The sequence below is a fragment of the Pristiophorus japonicus genome, chromosome 17, assembly GCF_044704955.1.
Source record: "Pristiophorus japonicus isolate sPriJap1 chromosome 17, sPriJap1.hap1, whole genome shotgun sequence".
NCBI lineage: Eukaryota > Metazoa > Chordata > Chondrichthyes > Pristiophoridae > Pristiophorus > Pristiophorus japonicus.
This window is the reverse complement of record NC_091993.1, coordinates 89,551,204-89,565,078: the sequence shown is the minus strand read 5'-3', so window position 1 is coordinate 89,565,078 and position 13,875 is coordinate 89,551,204. Positions and strand designations below refer to the sequence as shown.

The window sequence follows — 13,875 nt, the reverse complement described above, 5'->3', positions numbered from 1 at the left end:
GCCATTTGCTTTCTTAACTGCCTGCTGTACCTGCATGCCAACCTTCAATGACTGATGTACCATGACACCCAGGTCTCGTTGCACCTTCCCTTTTCCTAATCTGTCACCATTCAGATAATAGTCTGTCTCTCTGTTTTTACCACCAAAGTGGATAACCTCACATTTATCCACATTATACTTCATCTGCCATTCATTTGCCCACTCACCTAACCTATCCAAGTCACTCTGCAGCCTCATAGCATCCTCGCAGCTCACACTGCCACCCAACTTAGTGTCATCCGCAAATTTGGAGATACTACATTTAATCCCCTCATCTAAATCATTAATGTACAATGTAAACAGCTGGGGCCCCAGCACAGAACCTTGCGGTACCCCACTAGTCACTGCCTGCCATTCTGAAAAGTACCCATTTACTCCTACTCTTTGCTTCCTATCTGACAACCAGTTCTCAATCCACGTCAGCACACTACCCCCAATCCCATGTGCTTTAACTTTGCATATTAATCTCTTGTGTGGGACCTTGTCGAAAGCCTTCTGGAAGTCCAAATATACCACATCAACTGGTTCTCCTTTGTCCACTTTACTGGAAACATCCTCAAAAAATTCCAGAAGATTTGTCAAGCATGATGATAGGCCCAATCTGCTCAACCCTTCTTCATAAGTCAACCCCTTCATCTCAGGAATCAATCTAGTGAACTTTCTCTGAACTGCCTCCAATGGAAGTATATCCCTCTTTAAATAAGGAGACCAAAACTGTACACAGTACTCTAGCTGTGGTCTCACCAATACATTGCACATTGTAGCAGGACTTCCTTGCTTTTATACTCCACTCCCCTTGTAATAAAGGCCAACTTTCCATTTGCCGGCCTGATTATTTGCTATATCGGTATACTAACTTTTTGTGTTTATGCACAAGGACCCCCAGGTCCCTCTGTATGGCAGCATTTTGTCATCTCTCTCCATTAAAATAATAATTTGCTATTTTATTTATCCTGCCAAAGTAGATAACCTCATACTTTCCCTCATTATACTCCATCTGCCAAATGTTTGCCCATTCAGTTAGCCTGTCTATATCCCTTTGCAGATTCTTTGTGTTCTCCTCACAACTTGCTTTAACTTCTTTAAGTCTGTGCTAAAAAATACCTTAAGAGCACTTTTATCTTCAGAAAGAATGCACCAAAGTTTGGAAAGCATGAGATTTTGAAGAGAGAGTTACAAAAGCGATGCATTAATATTATAATTCTATCAGCCAAATGACCAGCTAAACTTAACAAAAATGATCTGCAAAGAAGCAATATTATCTGACTGAATCTCACATTTCAGATAGACTGGGGTTGATTTTAACTCTCCCTGCCTAGCGGAAGCCAGGCCGGAAAGAGGAGGCAGTTAAAATGGAATGGAGGACATGCCCACTCCTTTAAAAACATAAGACATAAGAAACAAGAGCAGCAATAGGCTGTATAGCCCCTCGAGCTTGCTCGGCCATTCAGTAAGATCATGGCTGATCTTCTACCTCAGCTCCACTTTACCACCCTATCACCATATCCCTTGATTCCATTAATGCCAAAATTTATCGCTCTCATTCTTGAATATACTCAACGACTGAGCATTCACAGCCCTCTGGGGTAGAGAATTTCAAAGATTTATATCCCTCTGAATAAAGAGATTTCTCTACATCTCAGTCCTAAATGGCTGCCTTCTCATCCTGAGATTATGACCACTAGTTCTAGACTCTAAAACTAGGGGAAACAGACTCTCAGCGTCTACTCTGTCAAGCCCCCTAAAAATGTTACACATTTCAATGAGATCACCTCTCATTCTTCTATATTCCAATGAATATAGGCCCAATCTATTCAATCTCTCCTCATAGTATAGCCCTCTCATCCCAGAAATCAGTCCAGTTAATCTTTGTTGCACCGCTTCCAAGGCAAGTATAACTTTCCTTAGGTAAGGAGACCAAATCTGCACACAGTAATCCAGGTGTGGTCTCACCAAGGCCTTGTATAGTTGTAGAAAGACTTCCTTACTCATACTCCAACCCCTTTGCAATAAAAGCCAACATATCATTTGCCTTTCTCATTGCTTGCTGTACCTGCATATTAATGTTCTATGATTTGTGAACAAGGACACCCAAATCCATCTGAATACCAATATTTACTTGTCACTCACCTGTTAAAAAACATTCTGGTTTTCTAGTCTTCCTACCAAAGTGGATAATTTTATATATCTCCACATTATATTCCATCTTCCATGTTCTTGCCCACTCACTTAACCTGTCTATATCCCTTTGCAGCCTCTTTGCGCCTCCTCACAGCTTACTTTCCCAACTAGCTTTGTATCATCAGCAAACTTGGATATATTATACTCGATCCCCTCATCTAAGTCACTGATATAGATTGTAAATAACTGAGGCCCAAGCACTGATCTTTGCAGCGTCCCAACCTGAAACTCTCTCTTTCTTGTCTGTTAATCAATCCTCAATCCATGCTAATAGATTACTCCCAATTCCATAAGCCTTAATCTTGTGTAACAACCTCTTGTAGTGCACCTTATCGAAAGCTTTCTGAAAATTCAAATATACTATATTTGAGTATAGGAGCAGGGAGGTCTTACTGCAGTTGTACAGGGTCTTGATGAGGCCTCACCTGGAATATTGTGTTCAGTTTTGGTCTCCTAATCTGAGTAAGGATGTTCTTGCTATTGAGAGAGTGCAGAGAAGGTTCACAAGACTGATTCCCGGGATGGCAGGACTGACATATGAGGAGAGACTGGATCGACTGGGCCTGTATTCACTGGAGTTTAGAAGGATGAGAGGGGATCTCACAGAAACATATAAAATTCTGACCAGACTGGACAGGTTAGATGCAGGAAGAATGTTCCCGATGTTGGGAAAGTCCAGAACCAGGAGACACAGTCTAAGGATAAGGAGTAAGCCATTTAGGAGCGAGATGAGGAGAAACTTCTTCACTCAGAGAGTTGTTAATCTGTGGACTTCTCTACTGCAGAGAGTTGTTGACGCCAGATCGTTAGATATATCCAAGAGGGAGTTAGATAGGGCCCTTACGGCTAAAGGGATCAAGGGATATGGAGAGAAAGCAGGAAAGGGGTACTGAGGTGATGATCAGCCATGATCTTATTGAATGGTGGTGCAGGCTCGAAGGGCCGAATGGCCTACTCCTGCACCTATTTTCTATGTTTCAATGTTTCTATCTAGTGGTTCCCCTACACCTACCCTGCTAGCTACACCCTCAAAACTCTAATAGACTTGTCAAACACGATATCCCTTTCATAAAACCGTGTTGTCTCTGCTTAATCATATTATGATTTTCTAAGTTCCCTGTCACCATGTCCCTAATAGTATTTTCCCTGCTACTGTTGTCAGACTAACTGGCGTATAGTTCTCTGTTTTCTCTCTCCCTCCTTTTTTGAACAACGGGGTTAAATTTGCTGCCTTCAAATCTACATGGACCATTCTAAAATGTAGTGAATTCTAGAAGATCAAAGTAATGCATCCACTATCTCTGTAGCCACCTCTTTTAAAACCCTAGGATGTAGGCCCTTAGGATCAAGGAATTTATCAGCTTTTAGTCCCCTTAATTTTTCCAGTATAATTACTTTACTAATATTAATGACTTTGTTTCTCACTCATTTTACCTTTGTTTCCCCACTATTTCCATTATGTTTTTGTGTCTTCTACTGTGAAGACAGGTACAAAATATTTGTTTAACATCTCTGCCATTTCCTTATTCTCCGTTATAATTTCTTCTGTCTCTGCCTCTAAGGGACCCACATTCATTTTCACTAATCTCTTTCTTTTCACATCCATGTAGATGCTCTTACAATTTGTTATTATATTTCTTGCTAGTTTACTCTCATATTCTATTTTCTCTCTATCAATTTCTTGCTCATCCGTTGCACATTTCTACAACCCTCCCAAACCTCAGGCTTACTACACTTTTTGGCAACATTGTGAGCCTCTTCTTTCAATCCAATACCATCCTTAACTTCTCTAGCTAGCCATGGTTGTACAATTTTTCCTGTGGAGTTTTTAATCCCTCAAGGGAATGTATATTCATTGAGAATTATGAATTATTTCCTTAAATGTTTGCCATTGCTTATCTTTTATTCTAATTTCCCAATCTATTTCAGCCAATCTATCTCGCCCGTCCTGATCCGGATAACTATCATTTTAAATTGCAGGTGGCAAGGACCCCAAACTGGCGGGGTCCTCTTTATATATGCAGATCGGCCTCCGATGACTTAATTGGGGCTCGATTTGCTATCATAACCTGAGGCCTGAGCGGAGAGCAGTGGTGGCTTTCAGTCAGTGAAAGAGATAACCTGCAAGGGCCAGGAGAGGCATGAAAGCTCCTTCATCACCTACATGGAAACTTTGGGTGGTTCCCTGTTTCAAGCTCCCTCTGCCCCCTGCCACTCCACCTGCTTCTATACCTTAATCTAGAATCATAGAATCATAGAATGGTTAAAGCACAGAAGGAGGCCATTCGGCCCATCGAGCCTGTGCCGGCTCTCTACAAGATCACTTCAGCTAGTCCCATTCCCCTGCCCTTCCCCGTAGCCCTGGAAAAAAATGTTCTTCGGGTACTTATCCAATTCCCTTTTGAAAGCCTCAATTGAATCTGCCCCCACCATCCTTTCAGGCACTGCATTCCAGATCTTAACCACTAGCTGCGTAAAAAAGATTTTCGTCATGTCGCCTTTGGTTCTTCGCCTTACATCTGTGTCCTCTGGTTCTCGACCCTTCCACTGTCATAGAAGCAGGTGATGTCAGGAAGGAATAAATTGCTATCACTGGCATTAAGAATAGGGTAGCCAGCCCACCATTGCACCCTGTCTCTTATTACATGAGAGAGGGAGGTGGAAAAGGGTGATAGAGGGAAAGGTAGGAGCAATTCTGGAACAAGTGGATGGGGCTTCAGATAGATAGACAATGGGCGGAAGACAGGTTTTAAGCTGCTGACATCAAGAGTATGTTGTGAAAATTATGAATATCATCAACAACTCTGAAGAGCGTGTGTGTATGTGTTTGAGATAGACAGAGGGGTCTGGTGAAACATCCTGAAATCTGAACCGGTTTGTGTTAACTTTCTTTGATATTTATAACATAAAACTTTCAAAATGTTTGAGTTCATTTTTAAGCCTATGCAATGTTTAAATCTAATCTTTTACACATTTACTCTCAAATTCCTTAAAAATAGTTATTGCTATTCAAATAATTTGTATTATCTTCTGATTCTAATGTTTCTCTCTTTCTTTTATGTTCTTTAATGATGATTTCAAAATTATTACTTTAACTAATAATGTAAACTAATTCTGATTTTAGAAAGTCTCGAAAGTCTAGACAGTACCTCACTACCTTTAAGATGTAAAAAAATGCCTAAGGATTCTGAACATAGTCAAGAGGACTCTTTCGATGTTAATTTGAAACAAGGGTTGGATGACACAAAGAAAGAAGGCTTGAAAGGCACCATGGACAGCTCACTCCATGATAAAGATTCAATGACTAAAGATGATCTAAAGGGAAAGAAAGACTTCTCATCAGAAGATGACAGCACTAAGTTTGGTAGAGGAGGCTTGCTGAATTCCTCAAGAGATGGATTGGATGGCGCTACTAAAAATGGCCGTGGTGGATATGACAGAATGGGGAAAGATGGCAGTGGTAGCTTAAATGGTGTTGGAAAAGATGGTTTTGTTGGATTGGATGGAATGGGTAAAGATGGAAAGGGCCTATTGGATGGAATGGGAAAAGATGGCAAGGGCAGACTGGATGGAATGGGTAAAGATGGCAAAGGCCGATTGGATGGAATGGGAAAAGATGGCAAGGGCGGACTGGATGGAATGGGTAAAGATGGCAAGGGCCAATTGGATGGAATGGGAAAAGATGGCAAGGGCGGACTGGATGGAATGGGTAAAGATGGCAAGGGCCTATTGGATGGAATGGGAAAAGATGGCAAGGGCGGACTGGATGGAATGGGTAAAGATGGCAAAGGCCGATTGGATGGAATGGGAAAAGATGGCAAGGGCGGACTGGATGGAATGGGTAAGGATGGCAAGGGCCAATTGGATGGAATGGGAAAAGATGGCAAGGGCGGACTGGATGGAATGGGTAAAGATGGCAAAGGCCGATTGGATGGAATGGGAAAAGATGGCAAGGGCGGACTGGATGGAATGGGTAAAGATGGCAAAGGCCGATTGGATGGAATGGGAAAAGATGGCAAGTGCGGACTAGATGGAATGGGTAAAGATGGCAAGGGCCAATTGGATGGAATGGGAAAAGATGGCAAGGGCGGACTGGATGGAATGGGTAAAGATGGCAAAGGCCGATTGGATGGAATGGGAAAAGATGGCAAGGGTGGACTGGATGGAATGGGTAAAGATGGCAAAGGCCGATTGGATGGAATGGGAAAAGATGGCAAGGGCGGACTGGATGGAATGGGTAAAGATGGCAAAGGCCGATTGGATGGAATGGGAAAAGATGGCAAGGGCGGACTAGATGGAATGGGTAAAGATGGCAAGGGCCAATTGGATGGAATGGGAAAAGATGGCAAGGGCAGACTGGATGGAATGGGAAAAGATGGTAGAGACGGAATGGATGGAATGGGAAAAGATGGCAAGGGCAGGTTAGATGGAATGGGAAACGATGGCAAAGGCAGGTTGGATGGAATGGGAAAAGATGGTAGAGACGGAATGGATGGAATGGGTAAAGATGGCAAGGGCAGGTTAGATGGAATGGGTAAAGATGGTAGAGATGGAATGGATGGCAGTGGACTAAATAACCTTGCAGGTTTGGATAGCAGTGGAAAAGGTGGTCGAAATGGATTGGACACATCAGGATCGAGAGGAATGCAAAACAACTTAGCAGATGGTTCCAATCGAGACAAGGATGGTTTGACTGGGCATGGTGACTCCACCGGGGCTGGAACAGGTGATAAAGGTAAACTCGGCCTTAATGACATTGATGGCTTAAGTATGGGTGGAGGTCTATCTAACATGAGTGGAAGTGATGGATCTGCAAAAGGTGGATGTGCATTAACACTGGGCAACCAGAAAGGTTTACTGGGGGAAGATCAAATGTCAATCCAAAATGAATCCATGGCTGGAGGAAAACAAGATTCATCTCGCAGACAACAGAGCGGTAGTGCGAGAAGGAGAAAAGGAAAACTTTCTGAAAGTGACATCAGCGAACTTACAGCAGACGGGAACCTCAGGAACAAAGGTAAAAGAGATGGAACAAATCTTTCAAGAAATGAGTCAAATGTTACATTTCTGTGATTATAAAGCACGATGAAAGGGATGCATCCTATAGCTGAAATTATAGTTTTAGAAGAATGTTGTCTCGAACCTTTTTTTACCTTTGGTTAAAGTGTGGTTCTTAACAAATGAGCTTTTAGGACCTTTATCCTACTAAATGGATCATTTCTGCAAATTAGAAAAATAGGCCTGGAGTTTCCGCTTCGGCGCAATTGGCGATGTGAGCACAAATTCAGCCAGAAATTGTGCTTGTTTGGAGACGTGATTTTTTTCTCTTCAATTTCTACTCGGTCATTTACATAAGAACATAAGAAATAGGAACAGGAGTAGGCCATACGGTCCCTCGAGCCTGCTCCACCATTCAATAAGACCATGGCTGACCCTTATCCCCTTATCGTTTAAGAAACTGTTTATTTCTGTCTTAAATTTATTCAATGTCCCAGCTTCCACAGCTCTCTGAGGCAGCGAATTCCACAGATTTACAACCCTCTGAGAGAAGAAATTCCTCCTCATCTCAGTTTTAAATGGGCGGCCCCTTATTCTAGTTCTAGTCTCCTCCATCAGTGGAAACATCCTCTCTGCATCCACCTTGTCAAGCCCCCTCATAATCTTATACGTTTCGATAAGATTATCTCTCATTCTTCTGAATTCCAATGAGTAGAGGCCCAACCTCCTCAACCTTTCCTCATAAGTCAACCCCCTCATCCCCAGAATCAACCTAGTGAACCTTCTCTGAACTGCCTCCAAAGCAAGTATATCCTTTTGTAAATATGGAAACCAAAACTGCACGCAGTATTCCAGGTGTGGCCTCACAAATACCTTTTAAAACATACCCCCCAAAAGTGCTTCATTTTAAGAGCCTCCTGTAAAGCCCGCAAATGGCTATAATTAGTCGGGACACCCAAAGGTGAGTAACTGGAACTGGGGGCGTGTCCAATTTTGTGGTCCTGAGCCAGATTCTCGCACGCTGTTTCTTAAACTGACGCATTGGATCATGGAAACTCGATTTGAGCTGGTCGTAATTTGTGTTTGAAATTCCGCGATCTTTTGCGCTGGTTTGAATTGGGTCGAATTGATTTGGGTCGAATTGCACAACCTAGAAGAAACTCTAGGTCATACAAATGCTTTTGATATTAACAATTTTGCATGATGTTTGAGATTAAACTTTTATAGTTGCATGTAATTTATGGAGGTCAGCCATGTTAGTGTTAGGTACAGGGGAAAAAAAGATCAAAATATCTGGGGCATAGAATAAAGGAACAATCTTCAGCCAGAAGTGCCGAGTGGGTGATCCATCTCGTCCTTCTCCTGAGATCCCCAGCATCACCATAGCCAGTCTTCAGACAATTTGATTCACTCTTCGTGATATCAAGAAATGACTGAGCGCACTGGATACAGCAAAGACTATGGGCCCTGACAATATCCCGGCTGTCATGCTGAAGATTTGTCTTCTGGAACTAGCCAAGCCTCTAGCCAACAATGTGGAAAACTGCCCAGGTATGTCCTGTCTACAAGAAGCAGGACAAATCCAATCCACCCAATTACTGCCCCATCAGTCTACTCTCAATCATCAGCAAAGTGATGGAAGGTGTTGTCGACAGTACTACCACACTGTCCCACCTGTGACAGGGGCTGTGGTTCTCATATTGGACTGTCCAGCCACCTAAGGACTCATTTTAATAGTGGAAGCAAGTCTTCCTTGATTCTGAGGGACTGCCTATGATGATGATGATGATGACTCACCAATAACCTGCTCACTGATGCTCAGTTTGGGTTCTCTCAGTACCACTCAGCTCCAGACCTCAATACAGCCTTGGTCCAAACCAGGACAAAAGAGCTGAATTCCATTGGTGAGGTGAGAATGACAGCCCTTGACATCAAGGCAGCATTTGACCGAGTCTGGCACCAAGGAGCCCTAGTAAAATTAAGTCAATGGGAATCAGGGGAAAAATGCTCCACTGACTGGAGTCCTACCTAGCACAAAGGAAGATGGTTGTGATTGTTGGAAGCCAATCGCTTCAGCCCCAGGACATCGCTGCAGGAATTCCTCAGGGAAGTGGCCCAGGCCCAACCATCTTCAGCTGCTTCATTAATCACCTTCCCTCCATTATACGGTCAGAAGTGGGGATGTTCGCTGATGATTGCGCAGTGTTCCATTCGCAACGCCTTAGATAATGAAGCAGTCCATGCCCACATGCAGCAGGACCTGGACAACATTCAGGCTTGGGCTGATAAGTTACAGATAACCACCTTGCAGAATTCCCGCCCCGACTAAGGAAGAGGCCTTACCACCCCTCAGAGGAAGTGGAGCACAATCGATGGGTCGAGCGATGCTAACGGGGCACGATTGGCAGCGCTACGTAGATGCTCCGCGTAGCACAGACACATTTCAACTTCGCTTAAAAGGGAGGGCCACTGCGTACTCTGCGCGGCCCCTGATGGCCTCCACTAGATCACTAGGGCAGCGTGGCTGCACGATGGTGGTCCGGACCACGCAAGAGGGCAAAAATGCAGGCCGACTAATGAGTTGGAAATACCACCAAGACCACTCACGACCTCCCCTTTAGCTTCCCGCCCTGCGAGTGGATGTCGGCCTGATTCGCAACCCACGAGGCTGGCACTGACACCTGCTTGCAAGCAAAATGTTGTGCGGGGCGGAAAGGGGTCGGCGGGTGGTGGTAGGGGATTGCTGCGCATGGCGGTGATGTCATCGCCGGTTGTGCTGCAGCCCGGGGTACTACCCACAGGGCACGGCACTGTTGTGGCAGCTCCTCCGCTAACTCCTGTGCAATTTTGCAAGAGCCGGTAGTAACCCCCCCCAGAACCGCCCCCCCTCCAACGAAAAGTATTTTGGGCCCCATTTGCGCCCCCTGGAGGCACTAACGGGCATCGCAAAAAGGGACAATTTTGACCGCCAGTTATTGCCAAAAGACATGGATGTTTTCAACTTGCACAGACAATGTGACTGGAACTCAGGCATGATTTATATAATAAGCTAACCAACTGCAATGCTAAAATATGCTTTCACATTCAACATGTGACCTGTTGTACAGACTAATTTCTAATTCACACCAAACATTTCACAGGTATATCACATTTTCTTGTGCATTACCACAGAGCCAACTCGACGTTTCCAAAGCGGTCTTTCAGATGTGAGTGCTCGAAAGGGTGAGGCAGCGGAACTTTGCTGCGTGATGGTGAATGAAAAGTCAGAAGGCACCTGGTTTAAGAATGGTAAAAAGGTAGCTCAGTTTTTTCTACTGAAATGTTTTAAAATGGACAAGTAAATGTACAGCTGTTGTCTCGAATAGAAATAAACAGGGGCCGATTTTGGCCTGACCCCTGGACAAATGGCGTGATTGGTCGGAGTCAGGATCCGGACGGGGCTCAGCCCCTGTCACTGGTGTAAGTTTTCAGGGCCATCCAGTTTCCTAGGGAGGGGATAAAAAAAGGGTTCCAGTTGTTGTTTTGCCAGATGTCATTTTTATTGTCCTTGCTCCTTGTATTAGTATGGAAGATTGGCCAATAGGCATCCTCCATGCTGATGTGTTCAGAGGAAGAGGAGGAGCTATGGAGGGATGGCAGGTAGACCAGGCTGCCCATGAGGTGCTCCGTGCCTTCCCACAGGCCTCCGCACTCCCACATCTGCAGAGAGCGATAACATACCTCGCTTCAGCAGATGTTGCACTGGGGCAGCCCCTCCATAAAGACTGTACCAGCAGACACCTGTGGGCATAACTATGAGTTATGAATGCCTGCCTAATCTCTCTGCTGGAAGGCACTTCCAAAGCACTCCAACCACAGCATGTCATGCTTCACATGTTACTGAATGCAAGAAGTCACGCCAAAGTAACCAGGAGCCAGCATTGCCTGTGCAACTACACCTCCCAAAATGCCACCAACAACTTGTGCAGGCCCTGAACATCCGAAGAATGACTATGGGAATCTGCTTTCTCAGGGTCTGGCTTACCAGAGCAGCAGATGCCGAGCTACACCCCCTGCAGCATAAAGCTGGCACATGTGAAGGGGCAGTAATGGTCAACTGTGGCCTGAAACTTGGCTGCACCTTCTTACAGGTATGCTGCAGTGCTAAGTCTGACCTCTGGAATGTTGCCATGGAGTGACACAGAGGGCAACCTTCCTCACGAGTTTCTCCCGTAATATCTCGTCTGGACTTCAGCAACCATCAAAGAGAGGACTGGGTGCTAGTGTGTGCTGTCGCTTGGCTCCAGACTCATGTCCGCATCTAGGATTCCATCTCCCTTCATCTTGGCCTGCGACTTCTTAATTCCCTGCCTCTTTAGCCTTGGTAAAAGCTACTGGTGGATTTAGATGAATTTTAAGTCTCACCAGAAGCATTTGAGCTTTAGCCTCCACCCAGCTCTAGTATTGTGACGCTGCCCTTTAATTATCCCCAGCCCTTTAATTTTTTTCTCTTCTGCCAGTGCTGTCATCCCTAAGCCAATCTGAGTTTGCACCTGCAACTGTAAATTAATGATGCTGAAATTCCGGTTGGAGGCTTCCTTCGGAAGTACCTTGGATTCCGGTCGGAGGCCGCCTTTCCACACGCTTTGCAGCACGTCCATGCCTTCTAGATACGGATGGAGAAGCTGGAGTCACATGGGCCTGGACAACCAATCACTGCAGTATTCTCATTGATAATAATGGGTACTCCCATTACTATCAATGAGAATAACCCCCTAAAACACCCAAACACAACATAATAAATAAAAAAAACACCTCACATATTTAAAATGAATTGAAATTAAAGTTTTAGAGAAAAACATACTTTTTGGATTTTTTAAAATGTTTTAATAGGGTTTAAAATAAACTTACCTTAGTGGACAGGGTTTTTACTGTAAAAATGTGTATTTAAATGTAATTTTTATACGTTTTAAAATTCTTACGCTGGTAAAAGTAGACTATGCGCCTGCTTTTGCCAGGTGTAAGAGTTTGAAGGACATTTGCTGGGCAAGAGATGGGCAAATAGCGCGGATGTCCTTCTCCCGGGGATGCGGAAGATCTGTCAAGAGAAATCTTGCCGGGTCCGCATGTATTCCATTCGGAACCGGTGAGGCCGGGACTTCAGGGCCATTATGCAAATGAGATTAGTCTATAAAGTGCATATTTGTGTGTTTTTTACACATGAAATTTAGATCGTTCTTAAAGCAATGCAAACCAAAGTAAAACTGACTTAAAATGAATCATGAAAATCACCCTGGAGAAATATTTTTCAAAGCTGGTTTAACAAAAACATACAAACACATTAGTGAGAAATCCCTTTGCTTGTTGAGTCAATACCTTCAAAAAGAATCTTTGTTAAAACAGCAGACAAAATAATGTTCTTTATGATAAAGACTCATGGTGTGATTTCACTCTATTGGTTACCAGGGTGTCACTAATCTCTCTGTGGTTAAATACACTGTTTTGAATGGGACCAGTTCATACAGTAGCATAGTGGTTATGATACGGGCCTAGTAATCCAGAGGTCAGGACCAATTGTCCTAAGACATGATTTCAAATCCCACCATGGCCCCTGGGGAATTTAAATTCAGTTAATTAAAAAGTCTGGAATATTTTTTAAAAAGCTAGTATCAATAATGGTGACCTTGCAGCTACTGGATTGTTGTAAAATCTCATCTGGTTCACTATTGTCCTTTGGGGAAGGAAATCTGCTGCCCTTACCTGGTCTAGCCTATACATGACTCCAGACCCACAATATGGTTGACTCTTAGCTGCCCTCTGAAATGGCAGCTCACCACCACGTTCTCAAGGGCAATTAGGGATGGGCAATAAATGCTGGCCTTGCCATACCGCCTACATCCCATGAACAAATAATGAAAAAAAATGCAAACCAGCAAGATTCGATCATTGGGCTCTGCTGAATTAGCAGACTGTAATCAGGGCCGTTGTGAGGTCTTACAACAAATAAGGCAGTAATACAAGGTATCGAGATGATATCAGAAGCCCAGAGAACAAAGCCCAAGTTTCAGTTGTGCCAATTACATTACAGATTCAATGTCCATGAAGTTTGGCTGGGACCTTCCCCAATATCAGTGGGAGTTCCACACAGGCCAGTAAGCCAAAAGTGCAATCTGACTTCCACAGACAAGTCAAGAGGTCAGATTACACTTGTTGAGATCTCAAATGAGAAAACCTGACCTTAACACTGCCACCAGCATCTGTTTATATTTGCTGCCACCTGCAGTTTGAGTCAGAAGCACCTGGAAGGCTTTGCTGTTTCTGGCAGCAAGAATGTGGATCATTTAAACCATAAACCTCTTGCCACTGAAGGAAGCAAGCCCCATCTCAATGCTGCATGTATCAATGCTTTGACGCTGTTGTTGGAGTATGTTGTTGTGTATAAAGGGTAGAAATATAAGCTCTGAAATTATGCTGTAGGATATTAGTGTAAGTTCAGCCGCACCACTCATTTCCTAATTATGCCTTAATTTCTAGGCCAGTGGTATTACCTGGAACTCTTCTTCCTACTATTTAATAGAATAGTTGGCCCATTTATAGCATAGAGGAAGAAAGGAATATAAGGGTATGCTGATAGAGTTAGATGAAGTAGGGTGGGAGATGGTTCGAATGGAGCATAAG

The 13,875-nt window shown here is 43.9% G+C and overlaps 1 protein-coding gene across 3 annotated transcripts in view; it reads left to right on the top strand.

Annotated features, from left to right (window-relative positions):
• Positions 1-13,875, top strand: part of igfn1.1 (immunoglobulin like and fibronectin type III domain containing 1, tandem duplicate 1) — a 74,816-nt gene that overhangs the window by 34,057 nt on the left and 26,884 nt on the right. For all 3 annotated transcript variants that reach the window (XM_070858927.1, XM_070858928.1, XM_070858929.1), the window contains 2 exons: positions 5,345-7,237; positions 10,390-10,514. In XM_070858927.1, coding sequence (XP_070715028.1) covers positions 5,345-7,237; positions 10,390-10,514 — 2,018 coding nt within the window. The remainder of the gene's footprint in view (positions 1-5,344; positions 7,238-10,389; positions 10,515-13,875) is intronic.